The 24,296-nt window shown below is 49.9% G+C and overlaps 10 protein-coding genes across 10 annotated transcripts, besides 1 other annotated feature; 3 read left to right on the top strand and 7 right to left on the bottom strand.

The window, feature by feature from the left end:
* Positions 1-33: 33 nt before the first annotated feature.
* On the bottom strand, positions 34-261 carry CORC01_07613 (uncharacterized protein; the record flags this gene model as incomplete). The annotated part of the gene is made up of 1 exon (XM_022619248.1): positions 34-261. A coding segment is annotated over one exon (228 nt), but the record flags the coding sequence as incomplete, so codon positions are not given.
* Positions 262-1,084: 823 nt separating this feature from the next.
* Positions 1,085-1,923, top strand: CORC01_07612 (uncharacterized protein; the record flags this gene model as incomplete). Its single annotated transcript, XM_022619247.1, has 3 exons — positions 1,085-1,413; positions 1,473-1,652; positions 1,746-1,923. The coding sequence occupies 3 exons, from the start codon at positions 1,085-1,087 to the stop codon at positions 1,921-1,923; spliced, it is 687 nt and encodes a 228-aa protein (XP_022474326.1).
* A 436-nt stretch (positions 1,924-2,359) lies between these two features.
* Positions 2,360-4,201, bottom strand: CORC01_07611 (uncharacterized protein; the record flags this gene model as incomplete). Its single annotated transcript, XM_022619246.1, has 1 exon — positions 2,360-4,201. The coding sequence occupies one exon, from the start codon at positions 4,199-4,201 to the stop codon at positions 2,360-2,362; it is 1,842 nt and encodes a 613-aa protein (XP_022474325.1).
* Positions 4,202-4,780: 579 nt separating this feature from the next.
* CORC01_07610 (uncharacterized protein) lies at positions 4,781-6,157 on the bottom strand (the record flags this gene model as incomplete). Its single annotated transcript, XM_022619245.1, has 1 exon — positions 4,781-6,157. One exon carries the CDS (start codon positions 6,155-6,157, stop codon positions 4,781-4,783), a length of 1,377 nt encoding a protein of 458 aa, XP_022474324.1.
* Positions 6,158-6,211: 54 nt separating this feature from the next.
* Positions 6,212-7,294, bottom strand: CORC01_07609 (uncharacterized protein; the record flags this gene model as incomplete). The annotated part of the gene is made up of 2 exons (XM_022619244.1): positions 6,212-6,504; positions 6,697-7,294. 2 exons carry the CDS (start codon positions 7,292-7,294, stop codon positions 6,212-6,214), a joined length of 891 nt encoding a protein of 296 aa, XP_022474323.1.
* Positions 7,295-9,050: 1,756 nt separating this feature from the next.
* Positions 9,051-10,667, bottom strand: CORC01_07608 (glycosyl hydrolase family 26; the record flags this gene model as incomplete). Its single annotated transcript, XM_022619243.1, has 4 exons — positions 9,051-9,113; positions 9,176-9,367; positions 9,430-10,439; positions 10,508-10,667. The coding sequence occupies 4 exons, from the start codon at positions 10,665-10,667 to the stop codon at positions 9,051-9,053; spliced, it is 1,425 nt and encodes a 474-aa protein (XP_022474322.1).
* Positions 10,668-11,714: 1,047 nt separating this feature from the next.
* On the bottom strand, positions 11,715-13,413 carry CORC01_07607 (uncharacterized protein; the record flags this gene model as incomplete). The annotated part of the gene is made up of 5 exons (XM_022619242.1): positions 11,715-12,087; positions 12,162-12,258; positions 12,317-12,509; positions 12,566-13,291; positions 13,357-13,413. 5 exons carry the CDS (start codon positions 13,411-13,413, stop codon positions 11,715-11,717), a joined length of 1,446 nt encoding a protein of 481 aa, XP_022474321.1.
* Positions 13,414-15,590: 2,177 nt separating this feature from the next.
* Positions 15,591-16,805, top strand: CORC01_07606 (endoglucanase-6B; the record flags this gene model as incomplete). Its single annotated transcript, XM_022619241.1, has 2 exons — positions 15,591-16,287; positions 16,342-16,805. The coding sequence occupies 2 exons, from the start codon at positions 15,591-15,593 to the stop codon at positions 16,803-16,805; spliced, it is 1,161 nt and encodes a 386-aa protein (XP_022474320.1).
* Positions 16,806-17,031: 226 nt separating this feature from the next.
* On the bottom strand, positions 17,032-20,998 carry CORC01_07605 (uncharacterized protein; the record flags this gene model as incomplete). Its single annotated transcript, XM_022619240.1, has 8 exons — positions 17,032-17,228; positions 17,345-17,808; positions 17,859-18,645; positions 18,905-19,031; positions 19,114-19,138; positions 19,287-20,193; positions 20,413-20,898; positions 20,959-20,998. The coding sequence occupies 8 exons, from the start codon at positions 20,996-20,998 to the stop codon at positions 17,032-17,034; spliced, it is 3,033 nt and encodes a 1,010-aa protein (XP_022474319.1).
* Positions 20,999-22,511: 1,513 nt separating this feature from the next.
* Positions 22,512-22,589: a sequence feature (Short protein (CORC01_07604, OHE97163.1) was converted to a misc_feature.).
* Positions 22,590-23,298: 709 nt separating this feature from the next.
* On the top strand, positions 23,299-23,460 carry CORC01_07603 (uncharacterized protein; the record flags this gene model as incomplete). The annotated part of the gene is made up of 1 exon (XM_022619239.1): positions 23,299-23,460. The coding sequence occupies one exon, from the start codon at positions 23,299-23,301 to the stop codon at positions 23,458-23,460; it is 162 nt and encodes a 53-aa protein (XP_022474318.1).
* Positions 23,461-24,296: the final 836 nt, after the last annotated feature.

The following is a 24,296-nucleotide window of genomic DNA, read 5'->3' as shown; positions in this document are numbered from 1 at the left end:
GGGGGGAAGGGGGGCGTAATGTATCTCTCTCACACTGATCTGAAAATCCCACTTTCTGCCTTTTGAGTCCATGATGCAGACTCTTCGGAACTCGTTCTTTACGTAATTACCCGATAACTGAGCGCATACGACTCTCAGGTCGACGGGTGTGTTTTTGTCTACATCATACTCGCCTGACATTCCGTCCTTGTAACATTCGGCATATGCTATTGGGACGCAGGTGAGGATGGCGACGATAAGTAGTGACTGAATGGTTTGCATGGTGTGCAATGAGTGAATGAGTGAATGAGTGAGTGAGTGAAAGGAAGGGAAGGTAGAACGGGGGTATTAGATGTACTATTGATGGAAAAGTAATGCTCGATTTACGGCAAGAGTAGGAAACGTGGCGGAGTAGGCTGCCTTATATCAGCGAAGGGACGATCTTGGAAATTCTGAAGGTCGATGATGCTGAGAGACGTCAATGTTCTCCGAAGCTATAGAATACTCTGTTGCAAGGGGTTTTCCGAGGTCGAATGGAAAGACAGCAATCAGCGTTTATGTGGCACACCCGCGGTAGGGGAACAGTTGCCAGCCCCGGGTTCGTCTGTCTTCCTTTCATGATGTCTCAATTTGGGAATTTCATGGAGTCGGGGCCACAGCTAGGGAGTTTTCCCATTGTGCTCTCTCGGGTACCTCAGTCACAATATCGCGTCAAGGTTCAAAGCACACTGATGTGCCACAAAGCTTTCCCTGTGAATGGCACCACACTTAGCCTGACCTAGGTGTTGAGATCGGTATCTCGGGAGAGATGTACGCGGGTATTCGTGGAGACGTTCCCCCTTGCTTTTCGTTCGCGCACATTTGGACCCTTGCTTACTGTCAGTTGCTCTTCCAAGACTCAAGAATGGAAGCTGGGTTTCCGAAAACAGACTATTTGGCCTGGTTGCGCCAGTACATGTATCATTGATGCCAGTCTGCCCCTGAACTCCCGATATGACTTTCCAGTCTTTAAAAGAGAAGTAGGCGACTTTTTGACTACATTTTCTGAGCCATTCAAAACCTGGCTTTCCTTAGACCTGGTAAATCCGTCACTGAAGTTCTGAGAATGAATCTCTCAGAAATAGCAAAGCTCTTCCTCATCGTTATATCGATTAGCCATGGGGGGGCTGCATCCGCCAAAGCCGAGTTCCAAGCTCCTACGCTTATTGTTGGCTCAATACTAGACCATAACAGAATCTCTCGGTCAATCGACCGACCTCTGCTTGCCGAAGGCTTCAAGAAGATCATTCAATTGACGGATCCTGGTGCTCTATTCCATCGAAAGTCCCAAGAGTCGCTAAAAGGACGCGACAAGATTTCTGTGGCTGGGCTATCGATCATGAAGCCAGGCACTGGTGACGAAGTCGACAAGGAAAAGACTAGAGCTGACTTGACGTAACTGAACCACTCTAAGATTGCATACATAAGTATGATGATGTGCTGACAGATGATAGGAAACGTCAACTCTCCCCCGGGAGCATCCAGGGCAGATCCGCATCGGAAGCATTTCCATGGAAGGGCCTCAATCCCGATGGGTCATACCTTTGGACCAGGACAGTCGTATGCATGGCAATCTGCGAGAGAAACACCTACCACATGAGAGAGACTTTGAGGGGAAAGGGAAGATTGCAATCGTGAGTGAAACTTTTGGACTTCTAGAATTGCTTGCCTGAGCATTCTCTAGAATGGCTTGACTCACTTAGCTGACTTTGGAGCTTTCGACTTAGATGTTTCTTGAAGTGCAAGTCTGATGGTTCCATGACCGATATAACCGGCGAGGTCTATCAGGAGAGTTTCAGGGATGATTTCGCACCAGTGAGGTATTACCAGGGGTATCTCGATTATATCATGGGCAAAATTGGTGTGCATCCTAATAGGTTCCCGGAGTGGAGACAATCGTATTGAGGGTTTTATTTCGTGTGGAGGGTCCCTGTTGATGCTCAATCATCATTTATTCGTCGAGAATTTCGATTTTGAAATATCTAGCTTGCTGGGAAATCATGTTTCGATCCTGTCGTTTTTGCCCTTGAATGAAAGTAGATAATTGGGAAGATGGAGCCAAGAGTCTCTCATCTCTCGATCCATCTGCCAGTGTCTATATGTAGCATCTAAACATCATGGAATCTCTACTTTAAGCGTGAACTCTCCAGTTAGAGCTGAGACCAGGCAGGCCCCAAGTTGTTTGCGGCAAACGACAGCTTCGGCTCATTGGCATCCGAGAGCGATAAGAACTTGAAGCGCATGGGCGCAGTAGGATCATTCATTCGTGGGCGTGATTCAATTTGGCAATGGATCTCAACAGATATTCGGGCTTTCTTCCAGTCTAGGTCATAGTTGATCGTCATTCTTCTGGGCGCCACCGAAAAGGGTTATTCTCTTGAAGGTGCCACACATAGCCTTGAGCCGCAATGCCCAAGACTCGGCACTCATCCTCGCCCATCTCATTGCACTCGGCCCCAGACAGACCTGTCAAAGCCATGATTCTGAGCGGCGCGAGACCCTGCTCTCCCCGCTGCTTCGGGTTGGTCTTGCGCCGCAACATGTCAAGTGTCTCCTCCCACGTGCCCTGAACCATCTCGACAGAGCCGAGGCTGAGCTCTATTTCTCTCACCCCAAGAAGAACGCCCAAATCGTGCGAGCTGAGACGCACATTTGACAGGGTGAGCCTGTGAAGGTTCGGCCAAGGATGTGTTTGGATAAGCCAGTTGAGATGCCACGGCTCTTGTGCACCTATCTCGACGGTGTCCGCGTCTCGCTTGAACTCTTCCAAGTCGATCGAGATGCGCTCAATGCTGTCTGTCATGGTAAGAACGCTTAAGAACTTGCCGCAGCCTTCAAAATCGGCCGGGTCATCGAACTTGGGCCAGGTGGCCTGAGGCCTTCGGTGCGTGCCGTCGCTGAGAATGTATTTGCTTGTGAAGTCGAGGCACCTGAGGCGCTGAATGACCCTGGCGTACTGGTCCATGGTCATCTCGTCCGTCACTGTATCGAACGCGGTCCAAACATGCATCGGAGTGACTCGCACGGCGAAGCGCGTCAGGCTGACGTTGATGGCACCTAGGACTCCGGGGATGAACCCCAACGGACGTCGGGCGCTGATGAGGTCGTCTTCAAGTTCATCAACTCCGGTCGCTGCGTGTTCCCATCGGTAGGGAGTGATGAGAAATTGGTATAATTCGTCGTCGTTGACGAGGGCGTCACCCTCGGGCGGCGTCCACCGAGGTTCGAATGTGTCGCTCATCTCCAGTCTCGTCGCGTTCGGCATCCGCTTCATTGCGAATGACACTGTATCCGAATAACTGTGCCACCTGTCGTCGTGGAGATGCTTCTGCTCAGCCTCGAGGCGCGCGTATTTGTCGTACGCTTTTCCGAAAAGACCTTCATGGAATTGATCTGAAAGCTCCTGATCCCACGGTTGACTGTTGATGAACCTGTCCAAGAGTTGAAAGATGGACTGAAGCTTTTCCTTTGCTCCGTCAGATAGCAAGTCTCTGTGTGTCATTCCATGCCAAAGGTCCCGCTCAAATAAGTCTTCAAGCCGTTGCTTCGCCATGAGAATGAAGTTTGACTGTGCGTATGCGGCGAGGCCATCGTAAAAGCCCAGCGGTATGCGGATGCAGCGCACACCGCGTCCAATGCTCGTATGGCGAGAAATCGCATTCAATCGATCGAGAGATTTTTGGGTTACGTGTACCGTGACGGTAGGAACCAGGTAAGGTGACGCCACTTCGCATAGATGTCGGCAAGTCAGGCGAAGTGACTTGAGGGCATCGATGTCTACTTTGCGCCTCTTGTGAGGTTGTGACCAGGTGAAGTCGCTCTCTTGGGCGGAGACGGTGTCAACATGAGAGGCGATCTGGTCTAAGAGCTCAAAAGGCAATTTCAGAAGCCTGCTGTCCGTGGGTTTGAGAATGCTGTGAACATGTGCTCGAAGGGCGAATCCCTGTTCGACAAAGTCCGAGTAGGGTCCGAGTGCGTCTGGTTTTGCATTCTTGTATGCTTTCCAGTCTTCTAGGCTCAGCTCTGGGTGGTGGTTGACAATCTTCTCAAAGGTCGGATCAAGTTCGATCAACCGGCGGTAGATTGCAGAGAGCTCTTGGCTTGGGTTGGTATTCGGCTCTTCCGACTCTATTGCAATGATGGCTGCGGAAACATTCCGCATGTCATACCGGAATGGCGCCATTTCCGTGCATACTGCGCTGCCTGCAAAAGTCTATTGATTACAGCCGGAGACATGTAACAGTGTGTCGGTTCAGTTGTAGAGACTGAGTGTTGCCGATTGACAGGTCAATTTCGACAAATTGGGTACTTTCATGCTATCTTTGGAGTTGTCAACAGGGACCAACAATCTGACTTTGGGCAGGGCGCGTCGCGCCTTGACGCGTGACGTCATCCACTTTAAACCACTTGGGAGACGAAGTTCTCGCCAGCAACTCACAACTGATCACTGAGGGGGAGCCTTGATAATGACCTCTGGAAGTTGGATGCTGAAATAAAGAGTGCTCGTATGATGAATTAGTTGATGGCTTCCCGGTATCGGACATAGGAGAGCCACGATCATTAGGTTGATGCTGTCTAGCACTCACATGTTGTTGGGTATGAAGCATTGCACGAATTATCAACCCCAATTCAAGAGAAGTCCGGGAGAGAGAAACTGAACTCTGATATCTGAAAGGCAGGCCAAGCAACTTCTCAATTTTTACTAAGGCCCAACTGCGAAAGTTCCCAGAGTATTCTGGATAGAAGGCCCTTCTGCACTATATCAATATTCATAACGGCGCGGGTTGTATCGCATCCCATACATTCCAGTCTCCGGGTCGTAGAGCGGCCCCTCCAACTCCGAATCCGAGGGGATCTCATCCAAAGCAGCCTTGAATTGTTTCCACGTTGGTTCTCCATAGACTCCACGTTCACGCCAGAACTGCATCACTCTCAGCTCCTGAGCAAGAGAAAACCCACTTTCGGGATCCACGTCATCATCCATGTCGTCAATATCGAATTCGAGAAGGTCTTCGACGGGAGGGTTTCCTCCATGGTGGTCTCTGCCATGATTATTGCCGCCAATTCTGTTGCTGCCACGTCTTTTGCCACGGCGGCTGTTTTCGCCCGAGTTGTTTCTGCTCGTAGCATCTTGTTGATTGATTGCCACGTTGTCTTCAGTAGTGAGCCGGTCACCACATTCGGTAGCCGCCGCTGCCATGATAAGTGAAGCTGCCGTGGGTACGGGATTTTCTCCCACAAGGCCCCTGATATAGAGCAACGCCAAACCCGTGTTAAAGACGTGCGCCTGCTCGGCCATGCTCATCTTGGACTTGATCAAGCTGTCCGATGGAGCATGAAGCCCGATTACGACGATGGCGCCGGTCCTGTTGATACCCTCTCCTTCATCAACCGGTGTTGACTTTTCACGGAGAATATCCAACACATCTCGCAACGCACCCTGAATGATGTGTAAGCCATCCAGTATCAGATACAAGTCTTTCCTGCCTTCGAGAAATTCCTTCAATCCCCCAACAGTAGTGTTGAATGACTGCAGAGATACTTCTCGCAGCTTTGGCCAAGGCTGATAGTCGAGCAGCGAGGAAAAAGGTTGCCATCCAGGAAAGCCCATGTTTTCGTGGTACTGATAGTCGAAGGCGGTTAGGTTTAGTACCAGACGCTTGAGGTCAGATGCTCCACGGAATAGCACGTTAAGATATTTGGCAACCGACGGTAAGAACTCGGGCATGGTTGTTTCGTCTCGAAAGACCGGATCACGCGCAAAGTCCGTAAAGTTCCCGTCAACATTCCTCGGACCGATGGAAAATGTCAGGCGCTCGAGGCTCGCCGCAAATTTGCCGAGGCTTTTGGCAAGCTTGCTGCTACCTGGATCAAGGCGGGTATACATATCCTTATTACAAGGAGTTACGTTGATGCAAAATTCCTTGAGTCGAACATTGTGGTTTGCCAGGGCTGCGGGCAACTCCAGCAGCCAACTCTGACGCCCACCAGAATACCCGGCGAAAGTGGCGTTTGCCTTCTCCCAGCTCATAGGCTCGGTCATCATCCTGTAAAGACCACCGTTGCGGTAGTCTGCGTTCAAGCACCAGGAGGAACTGACGTCGACGTCGTCGATGAGGAGCCATTTAACGTTCGGCATTCTCGCGACTGCCACGGCGATCCTTTTGATCAGCACGGAAGAAGAGACACTGAATTACTCCTTTTGCTCAAGGAATCGACGCTTGTACTCTGCGTGCGCCGAAACCATGAAATCGTGGCAAGGCCCGCGTGCCCTGCGAGAACCCCAATAGGCGGCCTCCATCTCGTTGGAATCAACGGTCAGCTGATCGAGCAGCCCCTGGGTAGTCTGCCGCAGCCCTTCCGGCTCGCTTCGCGCCTCCAATTGCGCTAGTCTTTGCTCCAGCATCTTCAGGCTCACTTGTGTGAGTGCGCGCTGATATTCTTGGAAACCTTTGAAGTTATGGGCAAGCTCCTCAGCGTAAAAGGCTAAATGGACTGTCACTCCTTCGACACCGGCCGCGAGATCGGGATTTTATGATATGCTCTCAAGCTGATCAAAGGAGAGGGGGTTGAGCGCGACTTTGATAGAATTTGTGGGAGACACGAGGGAGTGGAAGTGTCGACACGTGAGCCGTAGCATGCAAGCCTGTCTTATGTCTCTGGAAGCAAAGGCCCGACCGAGCTTGTCGCATTTGACGTCTCGAGTGACGTGATCGAAGATTCTAGACAAGACATTATCTGGCAGGTCGAGGATATTGACCTTTCGGACTTTTGCATGTGTCACTTTGTCGATGATAGCTTGGAGACGAGCGACTCGGTCTCTCAAGCTCTTCTTTATATCTATGATGAACATGGCGTCTATTAGGCTGTCGGGGTCACGCTCCTCGAAACTCATGGCCTCTGGAACAAGACTGTTGACCTCGGCCATCTCTTTGTTAAGAGTTTCCAAGTCACACTCGGGAAGGCTGGAGAGCGGTCGTTGTTGTTCGAGCCGATATGTCTCGTCAAGGATGTGACACACGCGATCGGCCACTTCTTCGGGTGATTTACGTGCTCCCTGCAACGGCTTCAGACTCTGGGTGGGCAAGATCTCCCGCTTAGTTTGCGGATTTGGCGCCCTGGCAGACGCAGAGCCATTTTTGGAAGCTGGCGAGAAGTCGATGGCTGGGGCAGAGGTCTTGGAGAAGAGGTTCGGGACGCTGGTCGACTCGGGGCCCGACTCTAAAGCGGCCAGCCACTTTGCGACGGTGGTGCGAATGTCCGCCTTGTCTGACATGATGAAGTAGAGGTCCAGCAATACCGACAATGTGGGCCTCGGCGTTGAGAAATTGATGAAAGGTCGTGAGTTTGGGGCAACGTGTCGGTCTCGATGACTTGTCGCGTGGATTACTAGTTGACGTAGAGATGTTCTGGGATGGTGGGTTTGTGATCGAAGCAGCCGGAGTACGGAGCACCGGCAATCTATCTAACCAGGTGGGAATGCCACCTTTTGATGTAAAACTTTTTAAATAGGGATGACAGCATTCCATGGCAAATCTCATCACTCATTCTGTCACCCCGCCCTGTCGGCTGTTCTGTTGCTTTCTTTTTTCAGTGATATCAGCTAACTAATTTTGATCGGGATTCGTGTCGCGTAATGGAGAGCTCGCGTTGACAACCAATCCGCTCGCGATATTGACCCGGTTGTGTTCGTTACAAACGCGTCTCATTCCAAGCAACCAACTTTGAGACAACAGTTCTCAGACGCAGCTCGGCCAGGCGTAGAACGGGGTTAGAGAGCTGAATTGCCTGAAATAGTTTCACATCTGATGCTAGTATAATTTGAGAGCTGGTTTGGTTTCCAAAAAAACCGACATTGAATCGCCTAGCTCCGTCATCACCTACCTTAGGTAATTTATGCAATTGACGATGTGTCCTATGCGGAGACAACCAATATATGCTGAGATGGCGGTTTACAAGAGATCGTGCTTCTTAGCGGCTCAAGTTGCAACATGGGCTTAGTTCCTTCTGTGTTTGATTCATTTGACACTGACTTCTGCTTTGTCTGAAACAAGAGGTATGAACGAGAGTTGGGGAGCCACTACTGCATGCACACCTTCCACCGGATTTTAGGATGCACAGCAACAAATAAGAAAATAGTAGAAATGCCTTTTTTCCTTAGAGACAAAGCTGTATGGTTTGCTCAATGTGATCTTTGCATCTCTAGAAATGCCATCTGGTGAAAGTTGAAAACCTAAGAAATGACACAGAATGCTCGGTATTATTGCCAAACGAATCAATAAATTCAATAGAGTAAAACTGAAAAAAGATGAATCATCATGGCAGTTAACATAGCGTGATGTTTAATAGTAAAATCGGGTTACCCAGTGTCAAGATCCCCAGTGCTACCATTTACTGGAGGTACCAGATTCGCTCCTGTGTATCCCTCCATTCCTAACCTTTGCCCCTCCGAATCATATTCTTACTGGGCTACCCTCGAATCAGCGACGCTTCTGCCGAGAAGGCCAAACCTGTAAGCTTCAGAGACCACGTCTGTTCAATCGTATATTGGGTTCTCTGATATGCAACGGTGGCGGCACTCTCGGAAACGTTGCATAAAATATGGCTCTGCGATGCTGTTCTCGATCCCAGACCCCTATTGTACGGGTTGTCTGCCCGGGGTTTGGAAGTGCCGACGCCGATTTGGTGTCTGGCTACACGGGCTTTCTTGGCCACGAGCATCACTTGAAATGGCGTGAAGACTAGCCACATAATTTCAGGCTAGTAACATTCAACCGTCACGGTACAGCCATCCTCCGCATCATGTCCAGCGTTGTATCGGCCCACAAGAGGTCAAGTCGATGTCAACACATATGTATAGCAAAGTAAGGTAATTCAACTTCAATAGTCAGGTTGGCAGATCAAAGATGGACCACCAAGTCAGATTATTGAATTTGAAGATTGGACTCAACGGCCTTTGGTTCTTATAAATGGGCAATGCAAACGTATTTACAGAGAAGGTATCCAAACAACGCGTGCTCGTCCTAAAACTCTCAGCCTGAAACTCTCCATCCCTGGATCTCGTCGAGAGTGAGCACGTACTCGCTGTCGTAAATCTATCAATTGTCAGCATTCAAGGTCTCGAGCGCTGGAGAGAAAGGCTAAAAAACCTCCGTACCTTCTTCAGGTCATCGACACTGTTCCACTCGCTGTTGTTGATGAAGCCGTCGCTCCATACGCAGAAGTAAAGCCAGTGGGTCTCGTACGCCTGGAGGAGATCAGGGAAGGGAGCGCTGCCGACCTCGGCAGCCGCAATTAGCTTTTTATCTTTACCAAGCGTGATGAGGTCGTTGTATTGCGTTGTCATGGGCTATAGGCAGGTTAGAGATGAGTCCTATGATGAGGAGAAGGAGAAGAAGGAGAAGAGCTTACGCCGTGGCCTTGAGCGTAGACATCCGTGCTGAGGACATCGACGGTATCATCACCGGGGTACCAGTCAGCCGCCACCGAATTCCAGATCCAGACAAGGTTGTTCAGCTCGTGATGGTCAGTGAGACGGTCATACACCAAAGCCCAAAGCTTTTTGCAAGCCTCGGGACCCTTGGCTCCCCACCAGAACCAGGCACCCTCGGCCTCGTGAAGCGGGCGCCAGAGCACAGGAACACCGGCATCCTGAAGCTTCTTGAGTTGGACGGCAATGGCGTCGATATCGCGGATGATAAGGGTGTAGTTTGCGTTGGTGGTGTCCGCGAGGGCTGTTGAGACATCAAAGTCGGTGGCGCGGGTGTAGAAGCCGCTCCACCATTTGTTCTCCTCCGTGTCGTAGAGACCCGTGGGCGCGTTCCAGTGCCAAAGAACGGAAACGATACCGCCGCGCTCGTGGTGGGTGATGGCCTCCTCGACGGCGGTGCCGATGGTTCCGCGCTCGACGCGGCTGGGAGAGTAGTCCATCAGGTCGACGCTGACGAGAGCGGGAGACTTGCCGATGATCTCGTTGACCCAGTTCGCGTAGTTGAGTTCCTGCTGGCCGGAGAGGATGTTCTTGCCGTAGATGGAGCGTAGGTAGGTGTATAATGCGTTGGCGTCAGCGTTGGCCTTTGAATTTACGAGGGCCGTGTTGACGTTGTGAGGTCCACGGGCCTCGGTGGGCGCGAGGGTGATGGAATCGATGAAGTACCATCCCCAGTGAGTTACGATGTCGAGCGTGTTGCTGCCCTCGTTGAGCAGCACCTGGCCGGCGGAGACATTGGTCCAGGTCTCGGTGGCGGACAGGAGAACCTCACTGGCGGCACCGCCGTTGAGAATGACGTTCGTGCGCTTCTCGCCGTAGATTCCGGCGTATCTAATGCTGAGATCGAACAGCTTCTGACCTTCGCCCTGGCAGTCGAGGTTGATGGTGACCTTGTCGGTGGCGTCTTCGAAGCCGGTTACGTACCCAGTCCCTGTCAATCACGATAAAAGGTCAATAAATATACAAAGAGGTGTATAAATTTAGTCCAGAATCTTATACCCGTGAAACCAGCCTGCTCTGTCGCGACAGTCGTTCCATTGAGAACTCCATTTTCCGCCTCGTAGACCTTGGCTCCGGTGCTGCCGATGCAGTTCTGCGAATACACGACAGCGGCAAACGCAAAGATAGCAAAGAGCGAGAGTGCCATTGATCTCGCCATGATTTACGACGGAAGATCAGCGCGGGAATGAAACAAGAACAAGAAAAGACGTGAAAAAGATCGGCTGAGGCGGTATTGTCTCAAGGAACCAAGGAATGGCTCCACGGTTGGGTTATCTATGCTTATTATACACCTGGTAACTTTCCTTTCATCTCCAAATTGTTCCCTTCATCCTGTCAAACTCGCCATATTGACTGATCATGTTTGCCGGGACCTAATGGCATTGAACCGGGATGACGGAAGCGGGCTTGGCTTTCACGAATTGCAAGACGGAGTGTGACGCTCCGCGTGAGACGAAAGGGGCAGAGATTGCCGCGCCAAAGGAGACGAACAGCACGGGGACGCCCTGTCTTGGTATTTGCTTGGCTCAAGTGCCAGATGACAGAATGCCACGCGGGCGATGTTGCCATCTTGTCGTTTCCCGGACAAATGCCACGCAGGGTCAGTCAAGGCAAAGTGATCTCTACCACCTTTCTCTCACACCGTTGCCGTCCGAAGTATCCTTTGGAGACAATTCACTGGCTAGCCATCCGAAACTTGACGCTACCTTATTCATGACGGGGCCTTTTCGACCACATAGCGGATGGTTCGCCGCCAAGGGCATTTACACCAACATGGTTTGGCGCGGTTCCACGATCCACTTCGGCCTTACGTCGATTCGAAAATTTTGGTGCCTTTAGTTCAAGGGTCTCGAGGTATCGTGCCCCGTCTACATGATCCCACAGATGAAGCCGATGCCTCAACAACCAGCCGTTGTTTACAACTGCCCGGCTAGCTCAATCGTAAGCTTCATCTTGTAACCACCGTATTAGTACTACGACTAACAGAAATCAGCCACGTCGGGCTCAATTCCCGTCAGCAATTGACTCTATCTTTTTACTCTTTTATGTTTGATCTTCAACACACGGAGCCTCACAGCACTGGCGACTTCGTTGCTATAAACTATGGAGTCTTGCATTTTGCCCTGCTGCTAGTAATTAGGTTTAGTAATCTACGTCGATGAAGAGCTGAAAACAACTCAGTCCCCCCATCGCAGTCATAGCCCCTTCAAACACTTGTTCGCTTCCTGACCTCAACTTCCGATGCAAAATTCGGCTGGACAATTACCTGCTTGATCTGATTCGGTGGCCTCTCCACGTGGTCAAGGCCATCAGCACCCTTCAACTGAATATCATAGTTCATCAGCAGCTCAATGAATATGCACTTGATCACATGAACAGCAAAGAAGCGCCCTGGGCATGCATGCGGGCCGTGACCGAAGTTGAATGCATCTGGCCCAGTCGTCGCAGCTTGATGCTTCATTTCACGACCTGGCTGATCTCGGAGACGAGCGAAACGGAAACCATCGAATTCGTTTGGTGGCGCATTGCCGGTTCCAGCATTATAATCTGGGCTGAAAGTGTTCGTCGTCGTAGAGTTACTGAAAATTTGTGAGCCACATCCTAATATCACCTGTCCGAATCTGCCAAGCACGCCTCGGAGCTTGCAACTTACTACATGGCCCATAGCGGGAAGGAAATTGGTGTCCCAGCGGGCAACTTCATGCCATTAGAAAAGGTCTGATCTTTGCGAAGTCTTCGTGAGGTGCCGACTATTCCGTCATGTGAGTCTCGAACTGAGGATTGAAGGGTCTACGGAAAATGATTTACCAAAGCTCAGCGGACTTGTGCGTTGACTTTCCTTGATGAAGCTGTCAAGTTTCTTCAATTTGCCAATAGAAGACTTTGAAAGAAACACTTGTCCGTTTTCATCCCGTTCCACGCCATCTTCCTTGATGACCTCTTCGATCTCCTCTCGCAGGGGTCCAACGTACTCGGGGCGGCCGAGCAAATCATGAAGAGCCTGAGATAGGTCAGCTTGCTGGACTGCTTGCTGGACAAATCAGCTGGTTCTCATACCAACGTGGTCGTGCTAGATGTTGTGTGGATGGCAGCAAATGACAGTAACATCTGGTTGGTCCCCACTGTCTCAGGGGTCTTCTCTGAAGGGGTTAGATACTTCATCATCCACAATACAAAGGCCCCAGAAGCGCCTGGTTTCGCCGGCTTCTCCTCAGGCAAGTTCTCCTTTTGGAGAATGTCTTTCACCAGAGGTCGCATCTGTTCATTCGCTTTTTGAAGCGCTCGGCGCGTTTGTCGCACTTCAGGAAGGAACGGGAGGACAAAAGGCCGAATCCAGGGGTTCCATCGGAGGACAGCCATACGGCATTTTCCCACGTCCGTGGCGAAGGTGACTGACGCCCGAATCCAATCCTCCTTGCGACTCAAAGGTAGGCCAACAAACACTCGACCACTCATGAGCCCAATCATGCGGAGGACCATGTGGTAGGTGTTGAACGTCTTCCATTCTTCCGATTCCCCAAAGAGCTGCTTCATGGCGAACTTGGCTTCCTCTTGGATTGGCCGGAGGACGCCAGACATATTCCTCGTCAAGTCGACTCGTACAGCCTCGATGACTTCTCTGCGACTCTCTCCGACGTGGGTGTAACGGCCGAGGAAATTTTCATAGATTTCAGCGCTGAAGGAAATTTCCGAGTCTGGCGCTTGGATGACTTCTTGGTACAGGTTCATGGGAAGCATGACCCGCGGAGGGTCGCTTGGAACGACGAACGCCGAGTCCGGATACTGACGTTCAGGCCTCGGTCAGTTCACTGTTCATCGAGGAGGACAAAAGCGCTTGGTTTTGTTACCTTTTTATGGCCATCAATGATAGCAGACGAAAGGTTTTGGTCATCGGCAGATCCCATAACTGGAAGCCCGTAATATGGCTTGATCCTTTTGCGCAGCCGATTCACTGCGAGTATCATGGCCGTAAACGCGACCGGTGCCCATAGTAGCCAAAGCATATTATCGGTATTCTGAAGAGGACAAACTGGTGTTTGGCGATGGTGAGATTGATAGATATTCTTAAAAATTCAGCTTGCGGTAGAATCGTTTTCGCGAAGTTTAGCGGTGGGATATACTAGGGAGAGAAAATACTCCGACGGAGCCGGAGGAAAGATTACTGAGAACCCTGCCAACCTGAAGTAACCTTACGACCATGCCACCTTGCATCCTTCGCGTACGAAATGCTGTCCGTTTTCGGCAGATCCTATCAGCACTAGAGCCCTTGTTTCTCGCGGCAAGAAAAAGAAACGAAACAGTGGTGCTTTGGAGGAGGAGGCCTCTTAACTCCACCAAATCATTTTCCGAACAGTGATAAGCAGCCCACTCGCGTTCTATGTTCATGGGAAATCCTCGGAAAGCTACTGGTCAGACGGTTGGCTGCTGGTTATTTATGATTCGTTCGTTTGGCCGGCAGGATACCCGCTAGCTTGCTAACGCCTGCAAGGATCGTCTTTGGGCTCGTGTAACGGTCGACCTGGCGATAATGACGTGGTAGGCCCCGCTGAGATGAATGAATTGTGAAGTCGTTGCCTGCGGGTAGCCGACGTTGTGATATTGTAATGAAGCCACGGGGTTTGATAGGTCCCGGTGACCGATAATCTTCCTATTGGTATTTAGCCCTGAGACTAAGTCCGAACAACTTAAAAAGCCCTGGCACTGGCATGGCTCTTGCAGTTAATAGCAAGCTTTGCTGAAACCCCACAGATAAGAACTCGTTCTGGCAGAATTCATGTAGTTATTTGGTACTGAAAGTCAGTGTTGATGTTGCCTACATAACTGCGTTAACTTAATGTAATGAAATTCGAAAGCTAGGCGAGACACAGAGTAAAGAGTTGTGAGATTAAAAAAGGGCATCGTAACGATAACGTAGAAACTTATGTACTCATGCCTTGTATGACTGAAACCGAAAGTAGGCTTGGGAAATATCCAACTTGCTCATGTGATCACGTATATGTTGGCAACATCCATCTCTTCCCTTGACTGAGAATAACAATGGCTACAAACCAGTTACAACAAAGCGACCCATGGAAGACGACCCTGTGACGGCCCTCGTAGGATATATCTTGGCCATCAGGTGGCGTCATCGTCTTATGCCTAAGATCATGTTTGGGCTTTTGAGAGAAACAAAGAAACCAATTATAGCACCTAATGAAGAGAAGACGAGCTTGACAACATGAAACAGCGTTCAACTAAGCTTCGAGGTGTAGTCATTTGTGCGTTGATACTTGGGAATGTGGAAAATGAGCCCGCCGTTCTTGAGCATGTCATCCGAATAGCATTGGGAAGCAAAGACGGCATCACAAAGATTTTGCATACGCCTAATTGACTCCTGGATCGTATGCACTGTTTGCCCGGCTCACACGGCAATCACAATTCTCAACCCGCTTTCATTTACTTAATGTGATGATCATCAATATCTCCAGTTCGAAGCACTGGACTCCTTTCTAGTTAGTTCCGAAACTCCGACAAGATTCCCATGAGGCCAGATGTCCAGAGACGTGCGGCCCGGCACGTGGTTCCATATTGAGGTTTTCGGAAGAGAAGCCGTTGGTTCCAGTAAAGGTTCTTGGCCTCCCTCGGCACTTCAAGCATCTCGCTATTTCCCGACAAATCAAATCTTAGCCGCCCGCCAGGAACGGCAGCCGGAACCAGATGACTGGTCGGTACTGTCATCTTTTCCACAAATTGCACCATCCTACGTTTCCCCGTGTTTTCGCTTTGCTTTGGATCGCACAGCCATGCTCTCCCAAATAGGCTTCTCGGACGGAGGGTTGTAAGTAGGGCCCCTTGGTAACGCATAGCCGTCGCAATATGTTAAGGCGCCTTTGGTTCCGTTCTCGAGATGGCTATCGTTGCTACGCAATGAAAGTAATGATACTGTAAATTCGAGGGCTATTTGTCACCTATCGGGCTATAAGAAGTAGCCAACTCAGTACCCCGAGATGGTAACTTACCTGGAATCTTCACAAGCAAACCCGCCGGTTGAGTAGCTGCCAAAGTCGAGTCTTCACGCCATTACTTTTGCTCGATATTCAAAATGCACGTCGCTTCACTTCTCACTCTAGTTTCCACCCTGGTGACGGTCTCGGCATCGCCTCGCTTCGGTACCAAAGGACATCACTTCCGTCGTGCAGGCACCGGAAACGGCACATCAAACCCCTTTGATGGCAAGAAGCTCTATATCAACCCGGACTGGGCCGAGAAGCTCGAACAGACCCACGATGCCTTCGTGACCAAGGGAGACATCGTGAACACGGGTAAGGTCCGCACGATCCAGAATATTGGCACGTTTGTCTGGGTTTCGGACACTGCAAGCCTGGCCAACATCGACACGGCCGTTGAGCGTGCGCGCGCCATCCAGGACAAGACGGGCGAGCAGCAGATTGTCGGCCTGGTGCTCTACAACCTCCCCGACAGAGACTGTAGTGCAGGGGAGAGTGCCGGCGAGTTCAGCAGCGAGAATAACGGACTCGCGCTGTATAAGGAGACGTATATCAAGCCGTATGCGGAGAAGCTAGCTGCTGCGAGCGACTTGACTTTCGCGGTCGTCCTCGAGCCGGACTCCCTGGCGAACCTCGTCACAAACTTGGCAATAGAGTTCTGCGCCAAGGCGCAACCGGTTTACGAGGATGGCATTGCGTATGCCATTTCCAATTTGCAGTACGACCATGTCAACCTCTACATTGATGCTGCTCACGGTGGCTGGCTCGGGTGGGACGATAACCTGGCGCCATGTAAGTCGAAAGCTTGAAAAGAGAATCTGTAACATGAACTGACAATTGAGACAGCCGCGAAGCTCTTTGCCAAAGTCGTCCAGAAGGCAGGCAAAAACACCAAGATCCGGGGCTTCTCTACGAATGTCTCAAACTACAACCCTTTCCATGCCAACCCCCGCGCAAACTACACAGAATGGAGCAACTCGTATGACGAGAACAACTACGCCCTCTCTCTCTCTCCTCATCTTGAAGCCGAGGGCTTGCCATCACGCTTCATCATCGACCAAGGCCGTGTCTCGAACAGCAGAGCCGAGTGGGGTGAGTGGTGCAACGTCCACCCCGCTGGCTTCGGCATGCAGCCCGGCACGCCGGTGAATAATACCCACATTGATTCCATTGTGTGGGTGAAGCCAGGTGGCGAGAGCGATGGACGCTGTGGGCTTGAAGGTGCGCCCAGAGCTGGCGCTTGGTTTGACGAGTATGTACAGATGCTGGTCGAGAACGCGGACCCCTCTATCGTTCCAAGTGACGCTTGAGAATCAGTTCGTAAATTATCTTCGAGCATTGCTTCCTAAGCATGAATCCTCATGATCGAATACTCTTCTGATACTTAGTTTACCTTCTCTCTAAAAGTACACACACAAAGGTCTATGGGATAGGCCAATGTACGAATACGCGCAGTCTGTTTTGAAACTTCGGCCCTCGTCTAGTGATCGCTACAATACCTTATGTGTATGTGAAAATCCGAAGCACGTACGTGACTCACCAGAGTCTTTTCCACCGCACCTTAACATCACGATCCGGGGGTACAGCTGCCGTGCCAAAGTACCGCTCGTCATCTACTGGGGCTCGGTCGGATTTCAACCCGCTCAAGGTCGTCCACTCAACAAACTCCATGTCGAACTTTGTAACCAGCATCGCAATTGTGAGGAGAACCTCTTGTTTTGCAAAGAACCGTCCTGGGCATATTGAAATACCACCACCTATTCAGGAGGCTGTTAGTTTGGGAGGCTCGATGAAAGCAAATGTCATCTGCACATAGGCTCACGGTAACAACAGAAAGAGACTCACTTACCAAAGGGAAAAAACTCGCTGGGCTTTCCGGCCATAACGAATTGCCTTTGGGTGGTCTGTTGACCAGTACTCTCCTCGACCTGCGTCACATGCTTGATGTGTCTCTCTGCCCAGAACTCCGACGCAGCGTGACCTTCCTGGCTCCATATCTGCTCGTCCAAGTGCACGAGGTTCGTCGGCGCTTGGATCATTGAACCCTTTTTCAAGCGAAAGCCTTGGAGTGTTGTCGTCTTGACGATTTCCCTGGAAATTGCGATGGAGACATGTAGACGCATACACTCTGTAAAAATAGATTGCATGAGTGGCATCGAGATGAGCTTGGGCACGTCGAACGATCGCTTCCCGGTGACGGGGTCAATATGCAAAGTCTGGTGGGCTTCGTCGCGAACAGCCCTGAAAAGTTCCGGGTCTCGCAAGAGCTCTATCAGCACCCACGTGGCGATCGGTATTGTGTTTGCGTTGATACTGACGGATGAGCATCAAAACAATTTTGACCAATACGATTTCAAACTTACCCAAATATCGCGATCATATGGAAACCGGCTTTGGTCTCCATAGCCATACCTGCATCGTGAAGCCATTTACTGATCTTGCGCATGTAGATGGATCCGAAGACGGGCTCCCAGGCAGACTCCGTACCAGGACCATCCCAATCAAGAGTTGAAAAGGCTGCTTCCAGGTACTTCTGCGTCATGCCGTTCAGCTTATCGCGCTCCTCTACCGGCTTCCTGTTGATCCACTTTGGCAGGCCGTACACAACCTGGAAAGCAACGCTCTCAAAGCGCCAAAACTGGTCAACGTAATCCGGGAACATCTCCAATAGCTTGGGACCGCAGAGCGATTTGATTGCGCTCTCGCACATGTCTTTCCTCAAGAGATCAAAGAGGCGAACAGTCGCCCACTGACCCAGAGGTTGCTTTTCCAAAGCATCCCCAAGGAATTTGGTATAAGTTTCCGCCAAAAGAGCACAGGGCTCTGAGCGGGAAAGGTTCTCGATGGTGATGTGATGCAAATTGTACCAATATCGCTTCTCTTGCGGCATGTTTTCATAGCCCTGAGCAGGTATTTTGAGCCGTCCCGATTTGTCGTTTGCAAACTTGGCCACATCTTCTTCCGCTGAACCTTGCAGGTTTTTCATTACCAGTAGGATGAATTTGTTCGAGCTGATGCTAGCGGACGACCGAAACATAGCTTGTACACTTTCTCCTCCTTGTACGAAATAAAAGCGCATGGGGCCTATGTATAGTTTCACGACATGGCTTTGAGCCATTGCATGGCTTATGAGATTCGAGTCAGCTCCGCCTTAACTCTGGCAGAAAGAAATCAAAAACAAAGGAGACAACATTCACTTGTGGCATACCTGGCACGGTTCATGAGTGTCTTGATGTCCGTCATATATTGATAGGTATTGCTGATGAAAGGCAGGATGTCGGGAAGGGAGGGTGGCTCATCTTGACTTGGCTGGCGGAGGCAAACTAGAACGATGGGCAGCAGAAGTGCTATGGCCACCGTTGCTGGATGGCTAGAAATCCACTGAAATACGTTCAGCATTTTCAAAGACATTTAATGGTGGTGATGAAAGTTGATTTAACCAGCTGGGAGGAGGTTAATACGTTGTGAACACAAAAATTACGCCTCTCCCTCCCGTCGCCAGAAACACGTGCGGGGTCTATGACCATGAGATGAACCTAAGTGATATAGCCACCAAGACACCCGGGCGCTTAACCTCTTACATCACATGATCAAGCTCGGTCATATAAATACGCTAACCAGTTGCAGGCTAGATTTGCGAATACTAGAGTGCTATAGGCACGCAGCTCGCTGGACATCCGACCGGGGTATATCCCATCACGGCTACATCGGACCTTTTTGCCACCTTTGCGAAGGGTCGTTGCGAAGCCGAACCTAAAATCCGCGAAGGTATCGTGCTAAGCCCGCACTACCTTAAGCTGACTCCTCCTACTTCATCATCTCCGCCGTCATTCAGTCCTAAACTTCCCATCTGGGACGTGACGTCAGACGTGTCAAACGTCTCGCTCCATCTGCCTCGCAGAGTCATTCTCACGGATGACGTGAGAGAATCGTGATTCCTGAATGTCGGCCTCACTTTCTTCTCCACTAAATCAAACGCATCTTTGCGGATTCTCTGGAGCAATCTGTTGATCATGATTTCTCTCTTTTCCTCCCCTTCATCGCCTTCGGATTGGAGGACGTCAGGTACGCGCCAGCTGATGTAGAGGTTCTTGTGACTGCTTCGATGCTCGACGCCAGACCGGTGTTCCTCGAAGTAGTACTCGCAGAGTCTGCAGGTGGGTTTGCTGCTGCCTATGTACATCCACTCGTTGAAGAACCTCCCCGGGGAGATACCTCCCACTGTTTTCTCCAGGTTGTTGAGAAGCAAAATTTCTGAATGGACAATGGGGTGGAAGTTGTCTTTCTTGTATTCCGCCTGAATCCGTTCGTCTAAATGCACCATTTGAAGACTGTTGACCAACGCTCTGAATTTTTCGATGCTGAATTCTTTGCGCGTCATTCGACCGACGATGCTTTCTGCAGTCATGCTTTTGTTCCGACCCGGTCGCGGCAGGGGTTGACTTGATGGACAGGCCGTGATTGTGAAGCTTCGAAATATCTCAGGCCAATTTTCCTTTGCGAGAATGAAAAACTCGACGTCCTTGCAATAAGCCAAAAGTCGATTCACCATGTGTCGCATCTCAGGCCAACAAGATGAAGAAATGCTGGTACCTCCACTCAGCCGAATATTCCTCGCTCGTTGGTCGATGTACGCCCAAGCTTCAGACGCCTTCAGGGTGATCAGATCGTGTAGGAGGATGTTGCAGTTGCGAACGTCTACAAATTCCGTCTCTGTTAGGTCATTGGTTCCCCAGCTGGACCCTTGTAAAAATTGAAAGCGTATGACTGACATTTAGATTGTGAAGCCATCTTGTCTTGACGAAAATCAAGCAATTCAAGAGTAATTCTGAGTTTTCCAACGACTGCAACGTCTTTATCTATGAAAAATGAGCCGTAGTTTAGCCCAGTTGACAAATGTCACACCGGTCGACTTACCATCTTGGGAATTAGCAAGGCAATTTTGAATCTCTTTCTCAAGCCTGCCGATGTAGAAACTGATTCGGAGCCTGTTGAACCAGAGCACGGCGTTCAACAAGTCTTTTCGCAAATTCGGCGCGTCCACCAACGTCGATTCTCTGCCAGTCCGTTCGAGAAGAAATCTCATGAACGCTGCTACATCTTGAAGATCTTCTTCATTTCGCTGATTTGATGCAAAGCGGTATTCGACGTTCGTTCCATCAGCACCACGAAGTAACATGACTGAGGTAACGGTGCCACCCCCGTTCCCTGGCATGCTGTCGCAAACATGAGCTAATTTGTACAAAAAAGCTTTGAAAATCTTCTTTGCGTCTCCACGGTAGTTGAGGTCGTCTGGATCAACAAACTCGGCCAGATTTGTCATCTCGACATTCAAGGCTTTGAGGAGAACTAGAGGCTCATAGAACTTGTGGCAAACCCTAGACTTCATCGGGATAACTTCAGCTGTCATCAAAATTGGTCAGCTCTGATTCAAGTTGATTACAGCTGACGCATGTCACAAACAGTTCAAGGTGGGAGTAGCCATTGCGATCATGGCGTACATGGACGTCAAATGGTGGGTTTGCGATCATGTTAAACACAGCGCCGAATGCAGTGTGTGAATGCCGAGCAGCTCTTGTGTGGTTTAACAATGTGATACACCCTGGACCTCAAAACATAAATAAACTGGACAGCGGAAATGACAAAAACGTTCATTATCACGAGTTGACCCATTGCCGATTTGCGGCGTTTCCCGTCAGGTAGTGCAAACTTACTCCGCGTGTCAGGAGCAGGAGGCCAGCCCACCATTACAGGAAGTCACCCATCTCAACGGATTTAGAGTTGGACTATCAAGACTTTCGGTCTGGACCAGAAGGAAATTTGTGATTAGGCCTCTGATCGAAAAGTTTGTTGGCGCGAAGCTCAGAGCATGCGAATCTTGATAAGGTCCTATGCTGTGATAGGCCTCAATCGTCTCGTGGGCAGGGTTGAAAATAGCAAGATAAACGTTAACCTGATGGAGGCTGAGCATACCGAAAACCCGGTGCCCCAACCTGGATTTTTTATAAATTTACCTTGCTACGATGGTCGATTTCATCTTTTACGATCTCTCCATACGCGAATCATGTTGTTTCCATCGCACTCCAATCATCCAAAGCTCAAATGGTCCTAATAGAGCGCCCTCGATACTTCAGACTTTGAATACTCACAGTCTATAAAATCTTCTACCATGAGCACTTCATCAGATCATGCGCAATGCGAAGGCTGGTATAGCCCCAGCAATATGGTTTCACATCTACCAGGCAACGAATTCTCCATATCATTAGATACTACAGTGACTTTAGCCGACCTATTGATCGAGGGAGATCACCCTCCAGACGTCCTTTCTGCTCATGTTCTTCGTGCGACTGGCCCTGAATCATTTCCACCTATCGAGACCGACATTTTATTCCAAGCCACCGAAAATTCAGCATTCGATGATGACCAAGACAACATAACCGACATGGGGGGCGCGGCGCCGTTGAGTTTGTGGAGAGAGAATGAACATCTTCATGGCACTCAACCGATGACCGGCACTAACGGTCTTGCCATGGAAGAATGCGATAATGCTTCCATTACTAATGAAAGTACTTGGGATTATCTCGAAAACCCTGCTCCGACGGCTTAGTTGTCGGATTTTACACATGTTTCTGGCCAGCATCCGGCTACTCCTGGAACGGCTGGATTCTGTGAGGGTACGCTCGAGGAGAAAGAAACTTCACTTTTCATCTTTCATGGTATTGAAATCCCCTGCCTCACATTTGAATTGGACTGAAAATTGTGGTAGCATCACGCCCAGGATATGTTTTCTGCCTTCAGCACCGGAAGTGGTACGAAATAGGTGACAAAGTCCGGTGCGTCCAACCCTTCCTTGCTTTACTTCCTGGCTCGACATGGACTCTAAACTACAAACAGGCGACACGAGAAACGACACAAAAGACTAGTCACATGTTACAAATGCCCGAAGAGATTCGCATCGTCTAAGGAAAGGAACGAGCACTGTTATCGCTATCATAAAGAGTGGGCAAAGAGGAATAATGTGCCTGATCCGAGGCGACGGTGCCTGGCTTGTCGCACAAAGCTGTCAAAGTCGTCTTACATCAAGAAGCACTTGAACCGGTATCCTACGTGCAAGGAGAAATTAGGGGGCTTGCCCACCAAAGACCAAACTGCGATGCTGTCTGACTCCGAATAGGAAGGAGGTCGGGATTTTGAACTTTTGACTGTCGGATCGAATTGTGAACGGTTTCCAGTTCCGTATATGGGGTGCTACCATTGAATGAAGCTACGTGGCAAGTCAGTTGGGTCAGTCCGATGCCTGTCTCGTGACGAAATGGAACATTGTGCTATGAGCAATACGGATAGAATCAATACTTTAGCCGGGCACCAACCTTTCTTGTGTTCAATCGAATAAGAGCAGTTCATGCTGTCGTGCTTTACTTTAGCTAGCGACTTTGACTGTCCTGCCGCTGTGAGAAAGGCGCAACTTAGATAGTACTACGTCTCCGGTCTTGTAGAAGAAGAAGGTACAAACTTTCAACCTCGGATGCCACGACATGTAGGCTCACGGAGTCCCATTGTTCAAAATGGACCACCATTTTGTATAACTCACTCCTGGAAGGCTCTATTTACCGGCAACGACTCATAGAAGCCTTATGAACGGCACGAAACACAATGTATTACAGTAGCCACCACAGTTAAACATCGGCATGTCGTATCCCAAGGTGTGTGGGCTAGGTGAGTGGGGAGAACGAGATCTTTCGGATCCAACCCCGAACCGTGCACGAAGAACTTGAATAGATTCGTTGCTTTCTCACTAAACATATGGGCCACTCAATGAGACCCAGAGCGAGGACCTGTAGGAAATGGGCGCCGGATCCTCAACGCTTTCCAAAGCGCCATCGCCCTTGCTGGGTACCATGCCAAGATAGGGGAGCAACTTCATCTGACTGTAAAGAATTCCCGTCGCGCAGGAGAGGTGTCTGACCAGTTCAGTCGCTACATACTGAAGACTAAGCTTAGCCAAACGGATGCAGACATCGCCCGCGCTGGGGAGATTCGCCGGGACGAGATTTGCCAGGGCTCAGTCATACAACCGGCCATTCCCCGGGCACAGAGAGGGGTGGCATGAGAGGCCGGTAGTAACATCCACTACTCCGGCCGTGACGAAATTTGGAGCTGCATATTCTTTCTTATAAACTCATGATTAACTACCTTAGCAAGGAGGGCCTACATTTAGAGGAGGCATGGTGAAGTTCAAAGAAAAGAACGTGGGCGTCGCTGATTGTACTCGACTAGGACTTACATGACATAAAGCGATCAAGACGTACTCAAACCAGTTATCTTTTGGTTGCAGAGGGAGGCAAAGATAGAAATAATATCAAGTGAAAATAAAAAAGAACGCTTTTGTGAGACGTGTCTAGATGGATGTGCGACAAAGGCATAGAATGTCTGTGTTTGGCGAAAAAAAATTGGTTAAGAATTTGGGAGAAGAACATGGCTAAGCAAGAAATTCTATTAGCAGAGAGATGTTGAGATAAGCAACTTGAAAGTTGACGTCTGAGGAAAGGGTAGGTGTACATCTGTACTTCGCCTGAATCAATACTAACCGAACTGGTGATTTATTCTCCGGAAATCATGTGCGCATTAGAGTATGCAGTACATGTAGATACTGAGACACACTCAGCTCATCCGTTAAGAAGATGCGCAGCATTCTGCAATGGATGAGAGAATGACATAAATGCAGGGGTAACAGGGGTGGACTTCCAGAGAAGTGACGAGCCGAGCAGGATGGGCTCCATGCATGTGGTCACTTGTCAAGC

The sequence above is a fragment of the Colletotrichum orchidophilum genome (assembly GCF_001831195.1).
Source record: "Colletotrichum orchidophilum strain IMI 309357 chromosome Unknown Scaffold_61.1, whole genome shotgun sequence".
Classification (NCBI taxonomy): domain Eukaryota; kingdom Fungi; phylum Ascomycota; class Sordariomycetes; order Glomerellales; family Glomerellaceae; genus Colletotrichum; species Colletotrichum orchidophilum.
The sequence above is the reverse complement of the archived record's forward strand: the minus strand, read 5'-3'. Positions and strand labels throughout refer to the sequence as shown.